Source organism: Delphinapterus leucas, chromosome 5 (genome assembly GCF_059928025.1).
Source record: "Delphinapterus leucas isolate spDelLeu-1000000601 "Yukka" chromosome 5, BTC_Dleu_Yukka2, whole genome shotgun sequence".
In the NCBI taxonomy this organism is placed as follows: domain Eukaryota; kingdom Metazoa; phylum Chordata; class Mammalia; order Artiodactyla; family Monodontidae; genus Delphinapterus; species Delphinapterus leucas.
The window spans coordinates 112,300,024-112,326,012 of record NC_143133.1 but is presented as its reverse complement, the minus strand read 5'-3'; the positions used below and the strand labels follow the sequence as shown (position 1 = coordinate 112,326,012).

The 25,989-nt window shown below is 40.1% G+C and overlaps 1 protein-coding gene across 6 annotated transcripts in view; it reads left to right on the top strand.

The window, feature by feature from the left end:
- SMAD1 (SMAD family member 1) overlaps positions 1 to 24,984 on the top strand; it is a 77,680-nt gene extending 52,696 nt beyond the window's left edge. For all 6 annotated transcript variants that reach the window (XM_022599611.3, XM_089912406.1, XM_022599612.3 and 3 more), the window contains 5 exons: positions 6,054 to 6,311; positions 9,150 to 9,266; positions 12,378 to 12,599; positions 19,060 to 19,316; positions 23,260 to 24,984. In XM_022599611.3, coding sequence (XP_022455319.1) covers positions 6,054 to 6,311; positions 9,150 to 9,266; positions 12,378 to 12,599; positions 19,060 to 19,316; positions 23,260 to 23,403 — 998 coding nt within the window. In that variant the 3' untranslated portion in view covers positions 23,404 to 24,984. The remainder of the gene's footprint in view (positions 1 to 6,053; positions 6,312 to 9,149; positions 9,267 to 12,377; positions 12,600 to 19,059; positions 19,317 to 23,259) is intronic.
- The last annotated feature ends 1,005 nt before the right edge of the window (positions 24,985 to 25,989 follow it).

Genomic DNA, 25,989 nt, shown 5'->3' with positions numbered 1-25,989 from the left:
AGCAAAAAATAATGAAATAGTAAAAAAAAAACAAAAAACAGATCAAGTCAACAAATCCAAATCCTGGTTTGAAAAAAAAACAATCCAAGGGTCAATTTAATAAAGGAAGAAAAAGGTGTTGCAAGAAGGAAGCACAAATATAAAATAAGAAATAAGAGGGAAATAGATATTGATAAAGAGAATACAAAATTTTACTGTAAGGTTACTTAGCATACCTTTATGCAAGTAAATTTTAAAAACCTAGGTGAAATGGATAATTTTCTTGAAGAAAGTATAATTTAACAAAATTATCCTCAGTAGACATAGAAAGCTTACGTTTATTTACAGAGGACAAATAGAGAACGTTTTAAGGAACTACTCCACAGGAAAGCACCAATCCCAGAGAGTTTAAGAGAGGGAGTCTACCAAACATTCAGAGTCTGTTTAGAAACATAAACTGTTTCTGAGCACACAAACATTTATGAAGCAGGTGTAACGGTGACATGACAACCTGCTAAAGCTAGCACACAAAGAAACTTACAGATCAATATAGTTTATGAATATTAATATAAAGATCTGAAATAAAATATTAGTTATAAGACTCTAATGCCCCACATTAAGAAAATAATACATCATCACCAAGCAGGTCTTATGCCAGAATGTAGGGGTAATTCACCATATTAATAAGTGTAAGAAGAAAAATCATAATATCTTTAGAAATGCTGAACAATCTTCTGACAAAAATTCAACACCTATTCCTAGTAAAAACACTCAACTATAGGAATGGATGGATACTTCCTTAACATAATTTATATATGTCAGTCCTAAAGTCAGCATCTTACTTACTGGGGAAACACTAGAGGCATTCTCAACAAGGTCAAGAATAAGTCATGGAAATTCACTATCTCCATTACTTTTTAACATTGTATTGGCACTACTAGCCAGTGCAATCAGACAAGAGAAAACAATTCAAAAGGAAAAAGTAAAACTAGTTGGAGACGTGATCATTTGCTGGAGAACTCACTCTATAATGAGTCAATGATAAAAATAACTCAGACAACAAAAGAATTCAGCCAGGTAGTAATATATAAAATAGCATGGAAATATCAATAACCATATATATAAATAATTACCAGATAGAAGATATAATGGAATAGAAAACTCCATTTAAAATAGCAACGGAAAAGATAAAATACTTAATTTTATAAGAAATGTTTAAAACCTAATGCAGTGTTATAGATTGAATTATGTCCCCCGCAAAATGCATCTGTTGAAGCCCTAATCATAAGTATAATACCTAAGAATGTGACTGTGTTTGGAAGTAGGGTCTTTAGAAAGTTAAAATGAGGCCATTGGTCTGGACCCTAAACTGACTGGTGTCCTTATAAGAAGAGGAGATTAGGACATACAGAGGAACGCCAGGGAAGTAAGCTACGGGAGAACGCAGCAAGAAAGTGGCCATCTGCAAACCAAGAAGAGAGGCCTCAGGAGAAACCAACCTGCCAACACCTTGGTCTCAGATTTCTAGCCACCAGAACTTTGAGTAAATAAATTTCTGTTGTTTAAGTCCCCCAGTTCTGTGGTACTTTGTTATGGGCAGGCCTGGCAAATTAATACAGACAGTAGCTATGGGGCAGTTCTGAAAGATGCAAAAGTAGAGTTGACAGACCTTCCTAGTTCTTGAATAGAATATTTTAACATCATCAACATATTCTTACTAAATTAATGGTTTTTTTTGTTTTTTTTGTTTTATTTTTGCGGTGCGCGGGCCTCACTGTTGTGGCCTCTCCCATTGCGGAGCACAGGTTCCGGATGTGCAGGCTCAGCGGCCATGGCTCACGGGCTCAGCCGCTCCGCGGCATGTGGGATCTTCCCGGACCGGGGCACGAGCCCGTGTCCCCTGCATCGCCAGGCGGACTCAACCACTGCGCCACCAGGGAAGCCCAATTAATGTTTAAATATAATGTGATCCCACTAAAAGTACCAGTAATCTTTTTTTCTGGAGGTCGACAAGGTGATAACCAAAGTTCATATGGAAAAGTCAGCGTATGAGTAAAACACTGAAAAAGAAGAACTGTGAGCGGGGACTAGCCCTACAGATATTAGCATGTACTATAAAGTCTCTATAATTAAAGCAGAGTGATACTGGGGCACAGACTAGAATGGAATGGGATGGAATGTCTAAAGATAGACCCTAACATACATGGACATTTATGAGAAAGGTGGTGTCTCCAACCACTAGGATGGGTGGGCTTTTTTTTTTTTTTTTGGCCTCGCCACGTGGCTTGGAGGATCTTAGTTCTCCCACCAGGGATCGAACCCGCCCCCTGCAATGGAAGCATGGCGTATTAACCACTGGGCCGCCAGGGAATTCCCCAGAGTTGGGCTTTTTAATTAATGGTATTGGGGCAGCTGGGTAACCATTTGGAAAAAGATAAAGTTAGATCTATTCCTCATACTATAAATAAACTGAACTCCAAATGGATCAGAGATTTAAGTAAAATATGAAACTTTATATGCACTGGAAGAATGCATGGATGAATTCCTCCTTACAGTCTGGGTGTAGAAGAAGGCTTTTTATCACTCAAAATCCATATGCCATAAAAGAAAACATTGATAAATTTGACTACCAAAAAATAAAAAATAAACTTGCACATAAGCAGAGCCAAAAGACAAATTGACAGATTGTGATAAGATATTTGTAACGTAATATATCATGGGCTAATGTCATATATATATATATAAATGAAAAATGGGGAGATGAAAAATCGGCAAAGGGCACAAGCAGGCAATTCACCAAAAAAAGATAAAAATACATCTTCTGAAATACATGGAAAGATAATCAACTTTCACCATAATAGAAATATAAATTAGAATTGCACCATAATACCTACCATTTTCCACCCATCAGATTATCAGAAAAATTTTTTAAAAACCTGTCAGCATAGTCTGTTCAGGAGGCTTTGAGGGAAAAGTCACTCTAATTTGTCACTGGTAGCAATGCAAAATGGTACAACCCCTATGTAGGGATACTTGACGATAACAAAATTATACCCGCATTCACCCTTTCACCCAGTATTTCCACTTCTAGGAATTTACCCTGAAGATACACCTTTAACAATACTGCAGTATATGCCTGGAGTTATTCATTGCAATATAGTATGTAATGGTAGAATATTGTAAACTACCTAAGTGCCCAGACATTGGAGATTGGTTGAATAAACTATGGTGCTATTAGCTGTAAAACAAATAAGGTCAATCTCTACAAACTAATATGAAGTTAATCCTAAGATATAGTTGAAAAAGCTAAGTGCAAAGGCTGTATAGGAGGCTGCCTTTCCTTTTAGTAATAAAGATGAAATAAGAAAGCAAACATTTATCTGTTTAATTTCAAGAAGAAACACAGAAAGGATAAAACAGAAAAAAATGAAATTGATTATCCTCTGAGGAGGTTAGATGGGCTGACTGATAAATTGTAATATATACATATGATGAGATGCTACACACATTGGATGAATCAATCATACAGACATAATGTTGAACTTAAGAAGCCAGACACAAGAGTATATACGATTTCATTTATACAAAGATTTCTGCATTTTATTATAGGTGTGTGATACCTCAGTACCTTTTTTAAGTTCATTAAAATATACCTGTACCTATATCAGCAGCAGCAAAATCATCTCATCTTAATAATCAGAGGTGAGAAAAAGGTATCGATCTCGTCAAGTTCATCTATAGAGTGCTGCTTTGTTGTCGTTGGTGGCTCACATCCCAGGTCATGTACAAAAGCTGATTGATCTCACCTGTGGTGTACACTAAGGGCAGCCCGGTGCTTCAGAGCCAGACCACTGCACACCACGCAACAGTTACACAGGAACACGTGTGTGCCTAGTATCAGCCGGAGGTATAGAAATACATTGCCTTCTGCTGCCACTGTCATCTGCAAGCAGTGGGAAGAAGTAAATTCCCAGTTCTAAAACTCTGTTAGGCAGTAAGAGTCTCTAAAACAGGGGCTCCAGTAAGGGGGTGTGGGTGGGAGAGAGGAAGGGAGAGAGAAGAGAGATGGAGAACTGTTTTAAGTTGCTGTCTGGTGCTGTAGTTGGCACGAGGGGTTTAGAAGCCAGTATTTTCCACCTTTTAAAGGCACGGATCAGAATGGAGGCTGTAGCTAGATGACCATAAAAGGCAAGCTGGGAAGCGGTAATTCAGGCTGCAACAGTTGAAAGAAAAAGAAAAGTGTTTGATTGCATAGGTAATTTAAAGATATTGCACTATTTCAGAGCATGTATTTATTTTGGAATATAGATTTCTCTTGGTGTTGGGGGAGCCTTTGTGACAGTTGGGAACTTTGTCGACAACAAAGCAAAGTGGTTTACATTTCAAATGACTACTGAAAGGTAGGAGGAATTAGGCCTTCTTTTCCCTTCCCCCCACTTTTTTCCTTCTTGGGTTTTTTTGGGGGGAGGGCGTTGGGTGTTTTGGAGTGTAATTGATTTACAATGTTGGGTTAGTTTCAGGCATACAACAAAGTAATTCTGATATATATATGTATTTATTCTTTTTCCACTATAGGTAGGAATCATGCTTTTGATGACTTGATTTGGACAGATTCCATCACTGTGTGAAAAAGGAAATACATTTATTCTACTAAAAAGATTTGTTTCTAAGGGATCAAATAGTAGGGGAATCAGCAAATCTTATTGCTACAGGATTACGGAGAAATCTACGATACAGCACATGAGAAATTTTAATACCTTCAAAAACTTTTTTTTTTTCTTAAACAATTTTCAGCTCATAAATTAGTGATAATCCAAGCATTAAGAGTACTTTTTCCTGTAGAAATGGTATCAGTCATGGATAGATTCCCTGGAAAGCCCTCAAAAATCTACTTAATTCCTAATGCCACTAAATATGGTTTCTTTGGGAAAATGTATTCTGAGGCCTAACTCCCAACAACAATAACAGATTTTAAATCTCCTCTTTCCTCCCATGTAGTTTACCAGATGGGTTGTTTTTCTCCTTCCAGCCAAGGCCACAAGAGCAGTAGGATTCCAAGGACCTTGATTATGGGGAGGAGCCATCTGGTGACCCTGGCAAGAAGCTTCTAACCCCAGTTAGGGCTCTGGAAGCCAGCCTGCCCTTCCCTTTATCATTGCCTTTGTAGTGGCTTTGCCCCTGGAGGTTTCTGGAGGTTGAGGACCATGCTAATCATTAACTCCTTAGGTTCCTAACATACGGAGCTTTTAGGAATGGCTTAAGTTGTTTTATTTCCTTCTCTCCTGGTGTGTATGTTTTTTGGCCTTTGTACCTTGAGTATTCATTCAGTTAGCAAAATGTGGATTGTATGACCTGTTTCTTCCTTTGCCTATCAGGTAGTGATAAGGATTACTGAGAAGTGGTAAATACATTAAGATCCTTAGAGGGAAAATGTTCATAAAGTATGACTGCTAGGACACAACATAAAGTCTGTCCCACAAAAAATCATATTTTATCTAATTAACTGTCTTCATTGGCATTTGGATTTTATACAGCTCATCGTCTTTACCCTCTCAACTTTATTTACTACACTTCCTTTGGTTTAAAGTGAGTTAATGTGTCCATTTAAAGCATTTGTGGTGAATAACTCATAGCATTCAATAAATATTATTAACTCTTAAATGTGAAATCTTATCAGCCAGAGATGTAAACTGGAATTGTCAGTGGCAATATATGTTCCTAGTTGTGCTTTGGTTTTTAGTGAATGAAAAAATTAAGAATAAGGGAACCTTAACATTTTTAACCTAAAAGAATGTATTTTGCAGACTTTCCTTGGGTAGTTTGTCAATGCTGCAGGTCCAGGCATAGGCCATCAGTGATTCTAAGGAGACCGTAGAGTTTACTGCATTTATTCCTGAGTGAAAAATGTCTTTTCATTTGAATGGTGCTTTTCAGTTGGCAGCATGACAGTGTTCGAATAATTTGTTGTTACTTACAGATTAGGTTTCAACTTTATTGTGTTTTATTGTGACGTTATTAACGATTTTCATCATTCTCATTTTTGTCCCTCTTTTCTTTTCTTTCCCTTTTTCCAGTTCTTCCTCCAGTACTGGTTCCAAGACACAGTGAATATAATCCTCAGCACAGCCTCTTAGCTCAGTTCCGGAACTTAGGACAAAATGAGCCTCACATGCCACTCAACGCCACTTTCCCGGATTCTTTCCAGCAACCCAGCAGCCATCCGTTTCCTCATTCTCCCAATAGCAGTTACCCAAACTCTCCTGGGAGCAGCAGTAGCACCTACCCTCACTCTCCGACCAGCTCAGACCCAGGAAGCCCCTTTCAGATGCCAGGTAGGTTGCAGTGTTCAGTGATGTTCTGTGGTCAAATCGTCATCACAGTGTTAAGGCGAAGCTGGGTTCCCTGGAATGGAGAAAGTTTCCAGTCCTGGTACGTGGCACTGCGCCTCTAGAACTCAGGATGCAACTTTGAATGAAAGGGGACTTCTAGCCAAGTAAGCCAGTGTTTTATTTGTCTGGCACAGATGCTTGAATACATTTTCATTTTTGATTTTTGAAAGGCTTTAAAACAGCTGCATCCTTCTGGGAGTGGCATAGTTGTTCTAGCCTTTGCGCTTGATAAAAGAACGAGGAAAAAAATAGCATGCTGCACACATTTGCTGTTCCCATGCAAGGAAAAATCCCTGTCGTAAGTGCAGCCTCAGAAAAGATACTTCCTGGGGGATCACACCCCACCACACAACTTAATTAAATTCGTTTAAGTGGTGACATAATCCCAAGAAACATATACTTTAACAACAAAAGACTTGCATCAGGAGTACTGGAAACCATCTGCTTGTTTAACTTTAACAAAGACAAAAAAACCATTATCCTTCATTTTTAGACTTCCCTGGTGGTGTAATGTTTGTCAAATTAAATGATTAATTAGGACATTATATTTTTCGAGTTATAGGTTCATAAGCGAGCACCTCAAAAAATGATTAGTGCCCAATTTCTCGCCAGCAGACCTCACAAAGGATACGCCAAGCAAAGATACACTTGACATCTATTAACGTTGCAGGAAGGGAAAATGAGTGGGCGAGCATGTTTAATGTATCACTTGAAATGTTTTTGGGCAGATTTGAATTCGACAGCAGAGCTGGTGTGTCCTCAAAAATTGAAAAGTGGTCCACACTTGATATTCCTATCTTTTATTTATATATTTATTGCTTTTTTACATTTTTAGCCTATTATTTTGCACTTTTTTTTTTTTTTTTTTTTGCGGTATGCGGGCCTCTCACTGTTGTGGCCTCTCCCGTTGCGGAGCACAGGCTCTGGACGCGCAGGCTCAGCGGCCATGGCTCACGGGCCCAGCCGCTCCGCGGCACGTGGGATCTTCCCGGACTGGGGCACGAACCCGTGTCCCCTGCATCGGCAGGCGGACTCTCAACCACTGCGCCACCAGGGAAGCCCCTGCACTGTTTGTTTTTCAGTCGAAAACAGTTTAAGATGAGGGTGAGGGATAGACTTGTTTCAAAATCAAGCTAGTATCATCTGGTAATCTGCTATCCACCGCACTCCCTCCTTGACCCGCTGGGTTTGAGGAACAGGTTAGCGGTAAGGAGATTGTTTCGGAAGGCTGTGGAGCAGTGGCAGACCCAGGGTGGGCCCAAGAGTGAAAAAACTGAAGATTATTGCTTGAATTTACACCTTGTCCCCAGCTGTCAGGGATTAAGGCACAGGCCAAGTAGAGGAAATATGGAGCAGAGAAAGCTGAAGGGGTGGGAGGAGGACCTTGTGGGGAGAGCAGAGCATCACCCAGAGTATCTGGTGCCTCCCAGGGACGCTGATGCCTTAAGCCGTTGACGAAGTTTTCACCAGCTTGTTTGCAGAAATGGTATTGGATTTGGTCTCAGAGGAGGCTCTTTGTCTTCATTCCTGGCTGGAAGTAAAGCAGAGGCAGTGTTACAGCTGCAGGGAAGAAGCTGAATTTTAAAAAGCTGGAGAAAGGGTGGAAAATACATCCAGATCAGGTCCCCATAGTCCTGTCTTTGTGCTCTGAGGCCTGGCTTGTTAGCACCTGGACGGTAGAAGTGGCCAGGTTGTGATTCAGCTGGAAAGCCAGTCTGGGAAATCTCTTGAGAAACTCTGAAAGAGTAGTGTTCGCTTTTTCTATTTGATGGTTGCCCTGAGTGGTCTAGAGTACCTGTCCAAGCTATTGGTGGTTCTTTGAGGTGAAGCTTTGTTCTCTGCTCTGTTGTATGTGCTAAGTGGTATGAGATGAGCTCACCATAGCCCATGAGGAACTTGTTTTTCCATCACAAAGGATTGTTTGTGGGAAATCCTTATTTAAGAAAGCACAAGACTTGTGTTAGTGTTCTTTGTTTCAAAAATCACACTGTTTGCCTCTTATTTGCCAGTTAGCTGTGAGCTTTCCAGGAGAAACATGTATGCAAATTCTGAAATAGAAGATAGTTGCGACAAACTGATTTCTTTCCTATTATTCTGCTACTAGGGATTTTGAAACTCGCGATTATTATTTTTTTTAATATGGGTACAGAAGATTTTAAAAAAATTTTTATTGGGGTATAGTTTATTTACAACATTGTGTTAGTTTCAGGTGTACAGCAAAGTGAATCTGTTATATATATTTAAGTGGGTAGGGAGAAGGTAGTCCCAGCAGATTTCTTGAAGTCATGGGAAATTCACAGTTGGAGTCAGTAAGTTGGCTGTAATGAAACTCAGTTGGTAAATCCCTAAGAGCCCATAGATTTGATGCAAGAGACCCTGAAGCTCCTTTTCTTAAGAAGTCCTGCGTAGCTTTCGAAGGTTTTCTGTCCACCAGGGAAATGATGAAATGCAGAGGCCCTTTTAAAGTGGGTTGGGTGAAAGCATGTTTAAATGCCCCTCTGATTGTTTTAAAATGGCATGATCCTCGGTAGGCAGACAACTTCTAGAACTGGCATACGGTGCTTTCGTCCCACTGAATCTTCACTGCAATTGTGTAAGATTATTTATTGCATAAGATGGTAGTAATTTTCAAAAAGTGTACACCAAGTCCAGCGCCTGTAGCCTCTAATCTTCCGATGGGGAGGTTGAAATGGCAACTTAATCTCTTAAGAATTTCGGCACCGAAGAGAATATATGTTTTAAGCACATGTGTTTACCAGAGCTTTTTTTCAAATTTTGTAGCCGATACACCTCCACCTGCTTATCTGCCTCCTGAAGATCCCATAACCCAGGATGGCTCTCAGCCCATGGACACAAATATGATGGCGCCTTCACTGCCCTCAGAAATCAACAGAGGAGGTAAAATGAATTGCTGCTTATTCCCTTTCAGAGTCTGAAGTTTATCTGTCCAAGTGTTGCTTTCTCTCACAGATTTTTATGAGTCTTTAAAAAGATAGCTATTTGAAAAAGATAGAGCACTTATAGTAAGAGAAGCTCAATGGAAAGACTTCTTTGGATTACAGATAAGCCTTTTATATAAAGAACAGGCGCACTGATTTAACTAATGAAGGCCTAGATACAATTGTGCAGTCATCTGTTTATAACTTCAATACTCAATACTTTTGAATTGGTGATAAAAGAGTATTTTTATGTGAAAGACAAAGGATGTTGAGGGAGAAAAAAGAATGTAAAACTAGAGTTTTCACTGGTGACTTCCAAAATTTAAAGTTCATATAACAAGGCTTCCCAAAAGGTTCTTTGGTCGTTGGAATAGATATTCATAAGCCCCATCTATTTTTCTAGGCCTCATGCAGCTGAAACAAACTAATAGCTTTTGTTCCCTTCTTGCTCTATTTGTTTGTTTCTTACCTTGTTACAAGAAGGGGTGGGAGGTGCATGTTTTTCCTTTTCTTACCCTGAGGAGCTGACTTCTTTTCCTCTCTAGTAGAGGGTGGGTCCTTGTGATCCCTGGCAGTGTCTGAGAGGAGGATGCCATCATTCTGCCAGGTCTGCAGAGGCTTAAGCGAGCAGGGAACTTGGGTACATAAGCGTTGGGAGAATCCCTGAGCATCTGTAAGAAGTCATGACCACACATTGAATGAAACTGTCCCCAGGTAACCTCCCCTGGAGGAAAGTGCTTCGCTGGCCCACTCAACAGCGGCAGAGATGGATCATTCAATTTGTATTCATTTAATGCAAATTGAAGTTAAAAAGCCATTTCATTACTAGGTATGTCTTATCTCATTCCTATCACTTTTTTAGTGAAGGTCTGGAGATACCTCAGACCTTGTCAGAGTTACTGATCTCTTTTAACTTATTAAAAGTTGTGGATGAACTCAAAGAACCTTCCTTCAGTGTGCAGTGTAATAAATTGGAATTTACACCTTTTTAATCTGTAAACATTTCTTATATCTTTTTTATTGGCTGTGTCTGTCATCTTCTTTATTAGCTCTGTATTTTGATAATCTCTAGAATATACTCTCAAACATAAAATTATGAGTTGACAAAGATTTTGGTTGGGGAAAATAACTCCTGTCTCACACATCCTTGGAATGTGTATTTGGGGAACAGAATAGCAGGAGAGAATGGGCACAGCACTGTGAAACAGTTATAAGCCTGTGGACCTGCAGCCATGGTGGCTAAGCCCAAAATGTCTGATTTCAGGAAACAGACCTTCAATTTGCTTTAAAATTTTTCCTTTAAATGGCTTAAAATTCTTTCCCCATTAGAATAAGTTTACACTTAATATTTTCATGAGGACGGGCTATTGGCCTTGTGGTTGTTATACTTTGGTGGTTTTCCTGGAGCAGGGGTCAGCAGACTGCAGCCCATGGGCCACTTCAGCCTGCTCCCTGTTTTTGTAAATAAAGCTTTATTGGGACACAGCTGTGTTCATTTATTACATATTATCTGTGGCTGCTTTTGCACAGCTAGGGCACAGTTGAATAGGGGCCATAGAGACCACGTGGCTCCCAAGACCTTTTTGGCCTTTTACAGAAAAAACAATTGTCAGCCTCCAACCTGGATGAATAGTCCTGTGAGCAATCCTGATAGCTGGTTCAAGCCCTCTCTTAGACTTCCCTGATGGTCCAGTGGTTAAGACTCCGAGCTTCCAGTGCAGGGCGTGCGCGTTTGATCCGTGGTCGGGGAAGTTCCGCCTGCCGTGCGGCACAGCCGGAAAAAAAAAAAAAAAGCCTTCTCTTTATGATGTTGCAGTCTTCTTTAAGATTTGGCACCTGTAAATCACTAAAACTTTGCTCTTTGAAATACAGCTTATTGACATGGGATAACACTTAGCAAACAGGGAAGATGGTGTATGTTTGTGTTCAGCTTACCTGCTTAAGTGTATAAAGCAGTTACTGTATGTGTGGATTTTCTTAATGATCATTTTCCTTATTTTCTTTACCGAATTCTACAGTGAAGCTCATTTTAATATTCGTGGAGGTTGATGTTAAGAACGCAGAGGTCATTCTCCCTTAGCAGTTAGAGTTCGTGCTTCTAATGTGGATTTTCTCTTTTTTTTCTTTTTTTTAAGATTGTACACTTCATAAACCTCAGATCATTACATATTGGCATACTAGATACATATGGTTTGTATTCCTGGAATTGCTAAAGCACTGGTATAAGAGGTTTTACTACAGAAGGAACTTATCTTTAGAACTTTTTAGTTGCAAATGTTTAGAAGCATGTTCTGTTTGGAGATTTGTTAGTCTTAAGAGATTTGACTTAACAAGCTGCATCCTGTCAGTAAAGCTGGGTAATTTCCATTGTTGGCCCATTCTGGGAATGGAGAGACAAAACACACCTGCTCTGCATGACTTAAAGCAAATATAAGGAAGTTAGCATGAAATCTGGATGAGAGAGATATGATTCATCCTGTAAGAATGGCCAGCTGGCAGGATTTCTTCCTGAGCTTGAGGACTGGAGCAAAGCTGTAGCTGTGAGAGTTATTGGCAACCGAATGTGAAGTAAGGTAACTTCTTATCAATAATTAGAAACTGATTTTCATTGCTTTGAAAAAGCGTCGGCATACTGAGGCGTTGTCCAAAGTAATTCCTCTTTGTGCCAGCACCTTTGGCACATTTCCTGTCCTCTATTGTTCTCTCCGCCCTTGTTTTTTCACTTGCCACTTGTTGCGTCTCTTTAGATGGTGAGCCAGGGTCAGTGGTGGGGTCATTTCCATTTTGGTGAATTACAGAGCGTTCAGCACATGCTGCTCGTGTGCTTGCTTAGCCAGTGTCTTGGTTATCTGATGGCCACTGGAGAAAATATCTTCCAGTGAAAGGTGAATGTCGCACTTAGCAAGGAGTACCTGCTTCTGAGATCAGAGATGAACTCTATACATCATCATAGCAGTGGCTTCTTCACATCTTCATTCCACGACCCTGAGCCAACTTCACCACACAAGTTTCAGTTTTTGAGAGCCCGGGGCACTCACCGTGGTTGACTCTAAGCTTTTCTTTCTTAAAGATGTTCAAGCAGTTGCTTACGAGGAACCAAAACACTGGTGCTCTATTGTCTACTACGAGCTCAATAATCGTGTGGGCGAAGCTTTCCATGCCTCCTCCACGAGCGTGCTGGTGGATGGCTTCACCGATCCTTCCAACAACAAGAACCGTTTCTGCCTTGGGCTGCTCTCCAACGTCAACCGGAATTCCACTATCGAAAACACTAGGCGACATATCGGGAAAGGTGAGCTTTCACTGGAACCTCTCTCAAATGTTTGTCTGTCGCGTCCCTCTTCCCCCAGAACTCACCAGTCATTCCTGGAGTCAATACCAGAGGATATACACTTGCCGGTACGGTTTATAAATATTTTTTCAATTTGTATTATCAGGAAGTTCTTCATTTTCCAATCAGCGATTTTTGCGGTCTCCTGACTCATAATAATTATAGCTGGAATAGTGATTTGCTGTCTGGGGACACCATTCTATCACGTGTTTTGCCAAAGAATGAAATAGCTGTTAAAAAATTCTTTACAACCTAAAACTAAAAGCAAAAAGCAAATGAAAACAAGTAAACTGGATGTATTTCAAATGAATACCATGACCCACTGGGGAAAAAAAAAAAGAACTAATTCAAAATAACTTATGAATATATAGTATTTGGCTATAGAACCTCAGCCTGAGCCAGGTAAGGTAGAGCGACTGCAAACAAATCCTGAACTCTTTTTAATAGACTTGATTATTTAGTGGCAGTATGAAGGAGACAGTTATGAAATTTTAAGATGTATTATAATATTAAGCAAATGACTAAATGTGTGGTTGTTGGGGGTAAACCTGGGTTTTCACTGTGGAATAAGAAGAGACATACAGGGCTTCCCTGGTGGCGCAGTGTTTGAGAGTCCACCTGCCGATGCACGGGACACGGGTTTGTGCCCCGGTCCGGGAAGATCCCACATACCGTGGAGCGGCTAGGCCCGTGAGCCACGGCCGCTGAGCCTGCGCATCTGGAGCCTGTGCTCCGCAACGGGAGAGGCCACAGCAGTGAGAGGCCCACGTACCACACAAAAAAAAAAAAAAAAAAAAAGAAGAGACATACAAGTGTGGAGGAGGGTAAAAAATAAACCCTGTGGAGGTATCAGTGTGAGATCGTGATTTTAATAATGTGTACATGCATGTTTATGTACTCCTGTACACGTGTATGTATGCACGTGTATGAAGGCATATGTGGATGTGTCTCTGCATGCATATAGTTTCTGATCTGTCTGCTGAGAGGGCCAAGAGGCAAAGATACCCAGTAGTAATAAGCACATACAGTGCTCAGACCATCATCTCTTAACTCCATGGCTGCTAAGAGGAACCAGGGCTTTTGGAGAAAGGGCTGACTCCAAGGCTGAGACAGGTAGATGCAAGATGAGCCGAAACGTTCTGTTATGTCCAAAAGTAAACAAATACTTATGCACACGATGGAGGCATTTCCCAGGAGCCAACTTGGAGGGGCTTCCACTGGCCAACTCTGGGATAGTTCGAGCACCAAAATAATTAAATACAGTAGTGAGTTTTAAACCACTGGAAAACCATAGTAATTCATAAGTCCATGCCGATAATAGATAAATAAATGAATGGGGAAGGCTGACTGGTAAATGCAGAGTGAGTTGGTGGAGTTAGAAAGTCCCCATTTTGCAACCATCAGGCAAGAATAGTCAGTGATGCTAAATATAGAGAGAACTTTTTATGAGAATCAGGATATTTTCATGGTCTTTAAGTATCTCCTCCCAGGCTGCCTATTACTGACATGGGAGAATAAAAATCAGTAACTATTTAGTGGAGAAATTGGACAACATCTTGACTAGGCGCCAGTGAGAGGCAGATGGAGGTCGTGAACCTCCAGCTGTGGTGCTCTGAGGAGGGAGTAACGTCACCTACACAGAAATCCAGCTGAGCATGCAGATCTGAATCGAATCTCAGGGTGCCTTCAGACAGAGCCCAGACACAAAGGGTGAGAAGGGACTGTATTCTTCCAAAATACTGATGTCAAAAGACAAAGGTGTGAGAATGTTCCACATTAAAACGGCTAAAGAAACATGACAGCTCTATGTAATAATCTGCCCCTGGACGTGATCCTGCAGCAGACAGGGGAAAAGTACTACAAAGAGCATTATTGGGGTCAGCAGACAGAATTAGAATATGAGTGGTAGATAAGATAGAAGTATTACATCAGTGTTAAATGCAGTGGCATTGCTGATTATGCTGTGGCTTGTAAGAGAAGACCCCTATTCTTAGGAAATGCACACTTAAGTATGTGGGGGTAAAGGACCATGATGAAATGGTTCAGGAGGAAATTATATATGTATCTTATGTTTATAGATAGAGATATCTATCCACCTAAAACAATCCTGTGTCCGAATGTATACATGTATGTACCTATGTGTGTGTATATGAGGGTGTGCGTGGAAGAATAGAGAGGACAGAGGTACCCATGATGAAGCATATGGAGTGAACTGTCCCAGCAGGTGAATCTGGAGAATGGTTGTGTGGGTGTTCTTTGTTCTGTTTTTCTTTGTTGTTTGTTCTATTTCTGTAAGTTTTGAAATTATTTCCAGAGTAAAAGTGTTTTTTAAATGACCTACTATGAAATTTAGAACAAATTAAAAGGTTATTCAATAGGTGCTTAAAAGACATTTGAGATGAAGTTTAACATTGAATCCTGGAAACAAAAACAACAACTCTTAAAACAGGAACTGATAGATAATTCCTTAGTATGCTTAAGGAAAAAAAATAAGCCTAAACTACACATCTAATGATGAAATGTCAGAACTCAGGTTCATATCGTATGGGTATCTTTCTGTGGTCTGTAAACCCCTGAAATTGTATATAAACCCAATTTTGCATACATTTGGAACAGAGGGACATATTTTCACTATATTCTAAAGTTGACCATTACTCCCAGTGTAGTAAAAAGCCATTGTACTCTGGAACATTCCTATTAACAATTAGGAAGAAAATAAGGATTCTGGGAATGCTGTTATTTCAAATTGTTCCAGATGCCTCGACTCTGTTTTTAGAAATTATATATCAGTTTTCTTTAACCTGACAATAACCAGTTAGAAAACACAATGGAGAGGAAAATTACATTCTCAGTAGCAACAGAATGCGTAAATAATCTGAACCAGCAACATATGAGAATTATGTAAAGAAAACCAAATTTCACTGAGAGCGAAAGAAAATTTGAATAATAACTAGGTAGCCCGTGTTCCTTAAAGAAAAGGCTTAATATTGTGAGAACAGTTTAAGGATATTCATTCTTCCTAATTTAATTCATAGTTTAAACAGTCCATGTCAGAATCACAATGTTTTGTTTTTGAAAGTTGGAAGATGTATTCTGCATATTACCCAGAAGGATTAATAAGTGAAAATAGCTAAATTTTTTTAATGGAAGAGTAAAGAAAAAATTCTCAAGGTGACGATTAATGAAAGATTATGAAACTACAATTAAATCGGTGTGTAGAGAGAACAACAGAATAAAGTAAACTCAGACTATACTGTATTTAAAAATTTAATGTATGATAAGTGAAGCATAACAAATTAGTAGTCTTCCAGTGGTCCTGCAATAACAAAGTTAGCTTTGGGGGGAGGCTGGGGGTAGAAACCCTGCCCCATTCCACATATGCAAATGAATTAGTGAGTTGAATTATGTTTTAAGGCAAGCTATTGAAAAGCTAGAAGAACATATATTGATCAAGAGTGGCAGAGAGGACTTCCCTGGTGGTGCAGTGGTTGAGAGTCCGCCTGCTGATGCAGGGGACACGGGTTCGTGCCCCGGTCCGGGAGGATCTCACGTGCTGCGGAACGGCTGAGTCTGCGTGCCATAACTACTCCGCAGTAAGCCCATGCACCGCAATGAAGAGTGGCCCCCGCTCTCTGCAACTGGAGAAAAGCCCGTGCACCGCAGGGAAGACCCAACACAGACAAAAATTAAATAAATTAAAAAAAAAAAAAAGGATGAGATAGACTGGAAAATGCTTTAAAAAAAAAAAAAGAGTGGCAGAGATTTTCTAAGCATAAAAAGCAACAGAAAGATTGCAAGAGATTTGTCTCCTTAAAGATTTCAAATTTCTGTAGGTTAAAGAAAAACGGTACCGTGAACAAAATTAAAAGACAAAGGACTAACGGGGAAACAAATAAGAAATAAATTATTTATATCTTTCCTATATGCACAGCTCATTAAAAAAATAATAAAAATACTAGAACCCCAGAGGAATAAATAAGAAATATGAACAGTAAATCCATAAGAGAAACACAGATGGCTAGTAAACAGAGGAGAGCGTATCAAGGCTTACGTGCAAATTAAAACAATATTGTTTTCCAGCTATAAATTAGGGGAATTTTGTTGTTGTTTTAAACTCAGACTCAGTACTGGCACGGGTGAAGTGAGAAAGGCACTCGTCTGCTGCTGGAGAGGGTGTATATTGATACAAGCGCTCCGGCAAAGTGAATCAAGAGCCTTCGATCCAATGACATAACTTCCAGGAATCGCTCCTAACAATATTATCAAAAATTATGCTGAGACATTCATCATGGCATTGTTATCATAGCAGAAAATTAGTATCAGCAGAATGGTCCAATAATGGGAGAATCCTTTACATAAATTGTTGTAGTCATTCAGTGGTGGAGATATGTTAAATGTTTGCAAAGAAAGTTTAATGATACTCAAGACCGAATATGATGTGTATTCACAGTTACTGCCTCTGGGCCACTAAAGGAGTGATAATGTTTTCTGCTTCTTTATATTTTGCTTTACTTTCTAAATTTTCTAAAATGAAAATTCCTCATTTTTATAATCAGGAAAAAAGTAGCAAACACACACACACCCTTAAATTGTTTTCTCTGCATCAGGCAGAAAAATGGGCTTCTGCTCCAGCGGCCATTTAATTGTTACAGCAGTCTTAGCCATTGTGTATACATATCAACACAGCACATAGTATTTTTTTTTTCATTTCTCTAAAATACTTTAGTTCACTCAAATCACGACAGCCCTGTAGACACAGCCATCAGCTCGACTTGCATTTTTTTCCTTTCTTTCCTTAATATCTTTATGGGAGTATAATCACTTTCCACTGTTGTATTAGTTTCTGCTGTACAACAAAGTGAATCAGCTATACGTATACATATATCCCCATATCCCCTCTCTCTTGAGTCTCCCTCCCACCCTCCCTATCCCACCCCTCTAGGTGGTCACAGAGCACTGAGCTGATCTCCCTGTGCCATGCAGCAGCTTCCCACTAGCCATCCATTTTACATTTGGTAGTGTATATATGTCCATGCCACTCTCTCACTTTGTCCCAGCTTCCCTTTCCCCCCACTGTGTCCTCAAGTCCGTTCTCTACGTCTGCGTCTTTTATTCCTGCCCTGCCCCTAGGTTCATCAGTACTACTGATTTTTTTGGATTCCACATATGAGCACATAGTATTTTGGATGAGACAATAGGTTCTAGCATTGACTAAGCTTTGCCAGAGTTACCTGCAAGGTCCATCACTGAAAGCCACATGGGATGTGACTGTTTGCTGGCTGGCCTATAATGGTGTGGGGTTTTGTCAGAGTGGTTTTTTCCCCTTTCATTTTTTTTTAAAGGCTGGGTAAGGGGCTTCCCTGGTGGCGCAGTGGTTGGGAGTGCGCCTGCCGATGCAGGGGACGTGGGTTCGTGCCGCAGTCCGGGAAGATCCCACATGCCGCGGAGCGGCTGGGCCCGTGAGCCATGGCCACTGAGCCTGCGCGTCCGGAGCCTGCGCTCTGCAACCGGAGAGGCCACAGCAGTGAGAGGCCCGCGTACCGCAAAAAAAAAAAAAAAAAGGCTGGGTAAGATCAATTTCCTATACTCCTGGCACTCTAGGTCTCACAGGAAGAAGTTTGGAGCAGACAATAGTTGAGTGAGATCAGATTCCACACAGTATGAATTACTTTTTCTAGGTTTTTTTCCCCCTGGGCCTTACTTTTTTTTTTTTTTTTTTTTTTTTTTGCGGTACGTGGGCCTCTCACTGCTGTGGCCTCTCCCGTTGCACAGGCTCCGGACACGCAGGCTCAGCAGCCATGGCTCACGGGCCCAGCTGCTCCGCGGCATGTGGGATCCTCCCGGACCGGGGCACGAACCCGCGTCCCCTGTATCGGCAGGCGGACTGTCAACCACTGCGCCACCAGGGAAGCCCTGGACCTTACATCTTACACTTCTCAGCAGTACTTCCTCCACCTGTGGTTTTCTAGTTCTTTTACTCCTCTCGATCCTCCCTTCCCCTACCCTAAAATTTTTTGAAAAGCTTAGCTGTAAAATAAATACAAGAGAGCTTATATAACGAATATGCGTAGGATCCCATGATCAAGTTCAGCTTTATTGTGCCATGTTTTTAAAGTGAGAATTTGCTCTCAATCCATGGCCAAATAGGCATTAAATGCTTTTCAAAATGAAATTGCTGCACTCTGTTACTTATTTTTAAGAGACTTTGTTGTGTTATTTCCTACAACCTTGTAGACGTGCGTGTTGACATATGGACATTGTATTAACTAATACAGTTAACTAAGATTTTATCAATTGTGCAAGACTTGGAGAATGTCTGTTTATCGAATCAACCATGTAAATTTACATTCTGAAGCTACACGGATGCTTTTCAGCTGTGAAAAGCGATAATGACCACACTCTATGCTTTGTCTCCCTGCAGGAGTTCATCTTTATTATGTCGGAGGCGAGGTATATGCTGAATGCCTCAGTGACAGTAGTATCTTTGTGCAGAGTCGGAACTGCAACTACCATCATGGATTTCATCCCACTACTGTTTGCAAGATCCCTAGTGGGTGTAGTTTGAAAATTTTTAACAACCAAGAATTTGCTCAGTTACTGGCACAGTCTGTGAACCATGGCTTCGAGACAGTCTATGAGCTCACAAAAATGTGTACTATTCGCATGAGCTTTGTGAAGGTAAGTGAACTCTGATTCCTCTAGTCAGGGTTTAATGCACTTCCATGTTATATGTAAGTCTATATCCTCTTGATATGTGTCCATAGACACCAACTTATTATCTAGACATTTTTAACCTTTAACAAGGATGTCAACTATGAGGAAAGTATCATTGGAATATAGGAGTGTTTGTGTTAAATGTTAGTAGTAGCAGGCTTTAATAATTTTTCCTTATTCAAGTAGCACTATTTTAGCTATTGTAATACTATTAGAATATGTTATTATGTATATATATATAAAGTATATGCTTTAAATGCATGGTTGTCTTATGAGATCAGTTCTTTTTATTTTTATTTTTTTGTTTATTTATTTTTTGGCTGTGCCACGTGGCTTCAGGGATCTTAGTTCCCTGACTAGGGGTTGAACCTTCACCCTTGGCAGTGAAAGCACAGAGTCCTAACCCCTGGGCCGCCAGGGAATTCCCAGAGATCAGTTCTATAAACGCACCCCTCTTTTTTTTTTAATGCTGTGCTTGTTAGTACTTTTAGGATGGTGACACTTGTTACTTTTGTTTCAACAATAAGCAAGTGGTCTTTTTTGTGTGTGAGAGTAAAAGTTCATCACACTGAGATTTATTTTTGATTGGTCAGTTTTTTAGTGGTTCCAGTAAAGCTTGTAATTTTCTGTTTTTTTTTTTTTTTTTTCCAAACAACAATAATTTATTCTCAGGTACATATGGGTGGGCAAGGGATGCACTGATCTAGTATGAGTGCCACTGGGGGTGGCTCTGTCCCATATGACACTCATCCTTTTTTTTTTTTTAATACATCTTTATTAGAGTATAACTGCTTTACAATGTTGTGTTAGTTTCTGCTATACAACAAAGTGAATCAGCTGTACGTATACATATAGCCCCATATCCCCTTCCTCTTGCGTCTCCCTCCCACCCTCCTTATCCCACCCCTCTAGGTAGTCACAAAGCACCGAGCTGATCTCCTTGTGCTATGCAGCTGTTTCCCACTAGCTATCCATTTACGTTTGGTAGTGTGTATATGGCAAGGCTACTCTCTCACTACATCCCAGCCCCCCCTACCCCCGATTTTCTTATATTCAAGAGTTAATAAGGCCCTTGCCTCAGCGCTAGGATTGTGCTGTGAGGTTCGAGGAGGGTGAAGGTTACAGACATCGCTCACAAGAATTGATCTCTTTTTTGCCTCCTCTTCTGCCTCTGAGAAATAAAAAGTTTTAAGATGCCATCGAAATGGAAAAAAGAAACTCATATGTCTGATTAAATTTATGAGTCAGAAACTTATTCTAGTGGCTGACTGACTTGGCTCTGAATCCTCAAAGATAGATTTTCCTCCTCTGTTACTCTGAGAAACAAAACTAATTATATATTTGGGCGAGGCAATCACCTTTCATATCCTCTCTTCAGAAGCTCACAGAACTCGTTGTTAAACCTGTTCTGTGCTGTATTTATTACAGAGGGTAACTTTGGAACCTTACTTTGTTAATCATCCTTTACGTCAAAGGTATCTTTCCCTGAATATCATTTTTTCCCTACTTCTTTGAGTCACATTAGCAGGTTTTCAGTGTGTTTTCTTGAAACACAATTCAACAGTTTCTTATAGCTGAGTCCAGAACTTTTTAGTATTGAAGGAGGTTTTTTTTACCTTTTCAAGAGGTTTACCTATATGCTATGTACCTATGAGACTACAAAGAGCTTTCTCATCCATTAGTAATGTGCACTGTTTAATTTTTGACTTGGCATTTTGACTGAAATGAATTTTAAAATGAGGACAGTGAGTTGCCAGCATTGTTTGTGTTTGTTGTTTTTATTGATATGGAGGAAAGAAGACCTCTTGAGAGTCAGGAGATCCAGGTTCTAGTTCTGTGTGTGTGTGTGATTAAGGACCCGGGATTCCTTCCTGATCCCCACGCTCATTACTTTTAAAATGGGTGGCTGAGGGCTTCCCTGGTGGCGCAGTGGTTGAGAGTCTGCCTGCCGATGCAGGGGACACGGGTTCGTGCCCCGGTCCAGGAAGATCCCACATGCCGCGGAGCGGCTGGGCCCATGAGCCATGGCCGCTGAGCCTGTGCGTCCGGAGCCTGTCCTCCGCAACGGGAGAGGCCACAACAGTGAGAGGCCCGCGTACAGCAAAAAAAAAAAAAAGGGTGGCTGCAGTTGGGGAACTGTGGTGATCATTACTGAGGTCCCTTGATAAGTCTATTGTTATTGAAGGACCACTCTAGGAGAATTTATGACTCCAATGCTCTAATTGGCTTTCTCCTCAAACTTATTTCTTATGGATCACCCAATCAATTTTAATGATTTTACTTTTACACATTTTTAAGTATTGACTTTTACACAAGTAAAAACCACCGTTACGCTGATAAAAAGTGTTTATAATGCAAAGATGTGCATTAAAAATGTATTAGATTTCATTTATTCAGCGAACATTTTTAGCACCATTCCAGAGAATTAATACAGAGATGAAAAAGCACCTAAAGTCTCTAGCTTCAAGATGCTGATGGCCCAGTCTGTTTTTAATTATAATATAAAGTGGTAAGTATTGGAATGAAGGGTTATACAGGCTATAATGGACATAGCTAGGAAGCTGGATTTGGAGAGTTAAAGACAAACATCTTATTTTAAACCCCCTGCTGACATGACAAAGGGCAGCTACTTTATTATACATTAGCAACAAAAAATTTACACATGGTACAACATTGTTCTTTATTATCATAAGGACTGCATACTTTGCCCTCTCACACTTAGCATCTTAGAGAAAAGATACAGAACGTTTTACTAATATTAATAGCCAATTTTGTACTATTTTTTAAAGGTGATCGTTTTTGGACTTTAATATAAAACACATACTTTATAAATTAGTTGCACAGTAAACTCCGCATATCTGAAAAATCCAAGTCATTTCAGCTGAACAAGTGTTTCTGGAGCTTCTGCTTTGTGCCAGTCACTGTGCTGGATGTTTGAGGTCAAAGATAAATAAGATCTGGTCTCTGCCTTCAAAGAACTTACTATCTAATGTAGGAAACATGCACATAAATCTTCTGATTAAACTTAGCAGTTTGTTGATATATGTACAAATGCATGGATGTTTATACATATGCAGTTCATGTATCACAACTTTCTCTTGAAAGTTCTGATATTCAGATACGTTTCTTGAAATTCCTGGGGTAGGTAGATAGCAGAGATAAATAGAACCTGGCCTTGTCTGACATCCCTCCGGAAACAAGGGTTTATCAGGCCCTTGTATGCCATCATCCACCATACCAGTGAGGTTTTGATCTTTGCAATGGCAAAACTATTTTTCTCTTTTGTACAGGGACTTGCTTCTGTCAGCTTTCATGTCCTAATTCAGTGATCCTGAAGATGCCTGGCAAGCTACGCTCTCGTACAGATGATTCAGGGCAATGGCTAGGTGTTACTAATTGATTCAAGGCAATGGTTAGGTGTTACTAATAGATTTTTGGATACTTACATGCTCCTGCCAGTTTTGCTTAGAGATTGAAAGGTCAAGCTCTGTGTTTATAGAGACTTCAGTGGCTAAATAGGAAGAAACAGAATGTCAGTTTGTCTTACATACCTTTTTCCTTATTTTCTTGATGATGAAATGAGAATTTAACAACATCTGTCACAATATTATCGGTGAGATAATGGGCAATAAAAATGAAACTTAGAAAGTATCTTTATTACAACAGCCTTATAATGTAGTTTGAAACTTTCATTCCCCAAGACCAGTACTTCTTAATCTGGAACCCATGGATGGCCTTTGGGGAGCTGTGAAATTGCCTGCCAAATCATGTGTGCACATTTGTGCACGTTTGTCTTGTGGAGAGAACCAGATCTTTAATCGGAGTGTCTGATTATGTGAGCTCTTTTTACTTCATAAGTTTAACCACTGAGTCAAACAAGTTAAATGACCTCCCATGTTGTTTCTAGGGTTGGGGAGCAGAATACCACCGCCAGGATGTTACTAGCACCCCCTGCTGGATTGAGATCCATCTGCATGGCCCCCTCCAGTGGCTGGATAAAGTTCTTACCCAGATGGGTTCACCTCATAATCCTATTTCATCTGTGTCTTAAAACGTCCTTGGGCTTCTGCCTCTTGAAAACTATTGAGCCTTGCATGTACTTGAAGGATGGATGAGTCAGACACCATCTGAACTGACAAAGGAGCCTTGATAATACTTGACCTCTGTGACCAACTGTTGGATTCAGAAATTTAAAAACCTGGGTAACATACTGTTGATATAAGAACCTGTTTAGTTTACATTGTAACATTCTATTGTAAAATCAACTAAAATGCATACTTGTAGCAGGACTTCGTGTATAGTTAAAGGAGAGATGGCCAAGCCAGGGACAAATCATCTATTGGAAAAACGGTCCTAAGAGATTCTGTTGCGTTTGGCACTTTAAGGTCATCGTTTGGCAGAAGCTGAGCATTGATAGTCTTTCTGACGTGTGTTTTTATCAGGTTTAGAGCCCATGTGGAGTCTTCTCACATGGGTTTTCATAATATTTTAAAACTATTTGTTTAGTAATGGTTTTTGTTTGTTCGTTTTTTTAAGTAAAGGTTAATCTTGGTGATATACATAGTAATCTTTCTAAAATTGTATGCTGACCATAATGCTGTCAGAATAATGTTAGGCATATGCTCTTTGCTAAATATATATGTACAGAATATTTGGAAGTTAAGAATTGATTAGACTAGTGGATTTAGGAGTATTGGAGGGGGCGGGGGGAGAGGGAAATGACAAATGTAGAATATACTGTAAAAATTCAGTTTGTTGCTTTAAAGAAGCAAACTGATGTCTGAATTTTGCTGTGTTTCCATTTTTTAGAGATTTTATCCTACCTTTTTTTTTTTCCATCTTCTGTCCCATCCTCTCCAAAAAACAGTTATGCAGCTGGTTAATTCATATAACTGTGAGAGCAAATGAATAATTCCTACTATTCTGAAATTGACTGCCTGTATGTTTCAGTACCAATTGTATGGAGTGCTTGAATTTAATAAGGAGTTTTTATGGAGTTTACAATACAGAAATAGGCTTTAATTTTCAAGTGAATTGTTTGCCAAACCTAGTAACTCTGTTAAATATTTGGAGGATTTAAGGAACATCTCAGTTTAAATCCATTTCAAACTTTTAAAGTTTTTTTGTACTGTGTTTGGTTTTATTTTTCTTCTGCTAATCTTTTATATTCACTTACGCTCTCGTACATTGAGTACTTTTATTCCAAAACTAGTGGGTTTTCTCTACTGGAAATTTTAAATAAACCTGTCATTATTGCTTACTTTGATTAAAAATTTGTTGTTTCCTTTCTTCACGCACAAGATTTGAAAATTAATAAAGTTCACCACTCTCTTGAGAGATTTTTCTCAAATATTCTTTGCCAAACATAACAAACTAGATGACTGAAAACCTAAATTGCAGAGACAGGGAGACTGAATCATGAAAAGAGCAGAGTCACTTTAAATCAGAAAAGAAAAGACATATGGAACTTTAAAAATTAAGAAAAATCCAACTTGCACAACCTGGAATTCCAGATCTAAACATACAGGCTTTCTCCTGTGAGCAGTGTCTGCAGCGGCCATTACTGGTGGATGCCTCTCGGTCCACCAAAAGTCCCAATTTCTAAACTTCAGATGGGGATGCAAGGATGAATGTGAAAGGATGTAACATTGGGGGAAGAAGGAGAACTAAAACTGCAGCGAGACAGGGTGATCGCTTCTGCCATCTACTTGTGACTGGGATGAGCCCATCCTCTCTCTCTCTCAGCCCCACCTCACCCCCAAAATGGAGTTTGCCCACGAAGGACACAGATTTGGGGAGACTCAGATTCTTCCCTGGCCAAATAGATGCCACTGTTTCTCCTGTACATTTTTGTACGTCTTTCCCAGAGGTATTTATCAGCCCCTTCTATTCCCCAAACTATGACCAAGCAGAAATTTCTGCTGCATCTTGCTGTCTCCAGAAGCATCATGGTGTAAGTATAGAAAGCCCTGAATGGAAGACCTCCGTTATAACACACATTCATGCTTTGCTATAGGGCATTTCACTTCTGTGAACCTCTGTGTCCTCCATCTGTAAAATGGAGATAATGTCGTTGTGTCCTCATCACAGGTTGAGGGGAGGATCTATTGGAAGAAAAATGTGTTTGAATATACCTGGCAAACATAACTGCCATGTAAGTATGGGCTCACTCTTTTCTTTGACGCCCCCCCGCCCCCGCCCCTCCCCCCACCCCCGTACTCTGTTTTCTCACTTACCTGCTATCATTCCTGGCACAGGTGATCTGGAAACACAGTGGTGATTGGTGAGCTGTAATAAAATGAGATTAATAAAACTATCAGGCTTCAGCAATGAAGTATAACTGGAAATTGTCTAAGAATAAAGAACTCAGGTCAGGATTTCTCACCTTGTTCCTAGTGGACAGCTATTTTTTGCTTTCCCCGAGTTCCTGGGGCTGCCTGCTAGGACAGTTATGCAAGGGGTTAAGTGGTGTAGCTATGCTGGCAGCCAGCTTGGAGATCTACCAGGTGAAGCCCCCAGATTGTCCAGGAGATTGAAACGTACTGGGTCCACAACCCTAGGAGTTGGCAGTGTGGCCCTCATACAACTGCAATTATTTGTATTTTTGGTGAAATCCTGGGGCTGTTGTCATCAGCCA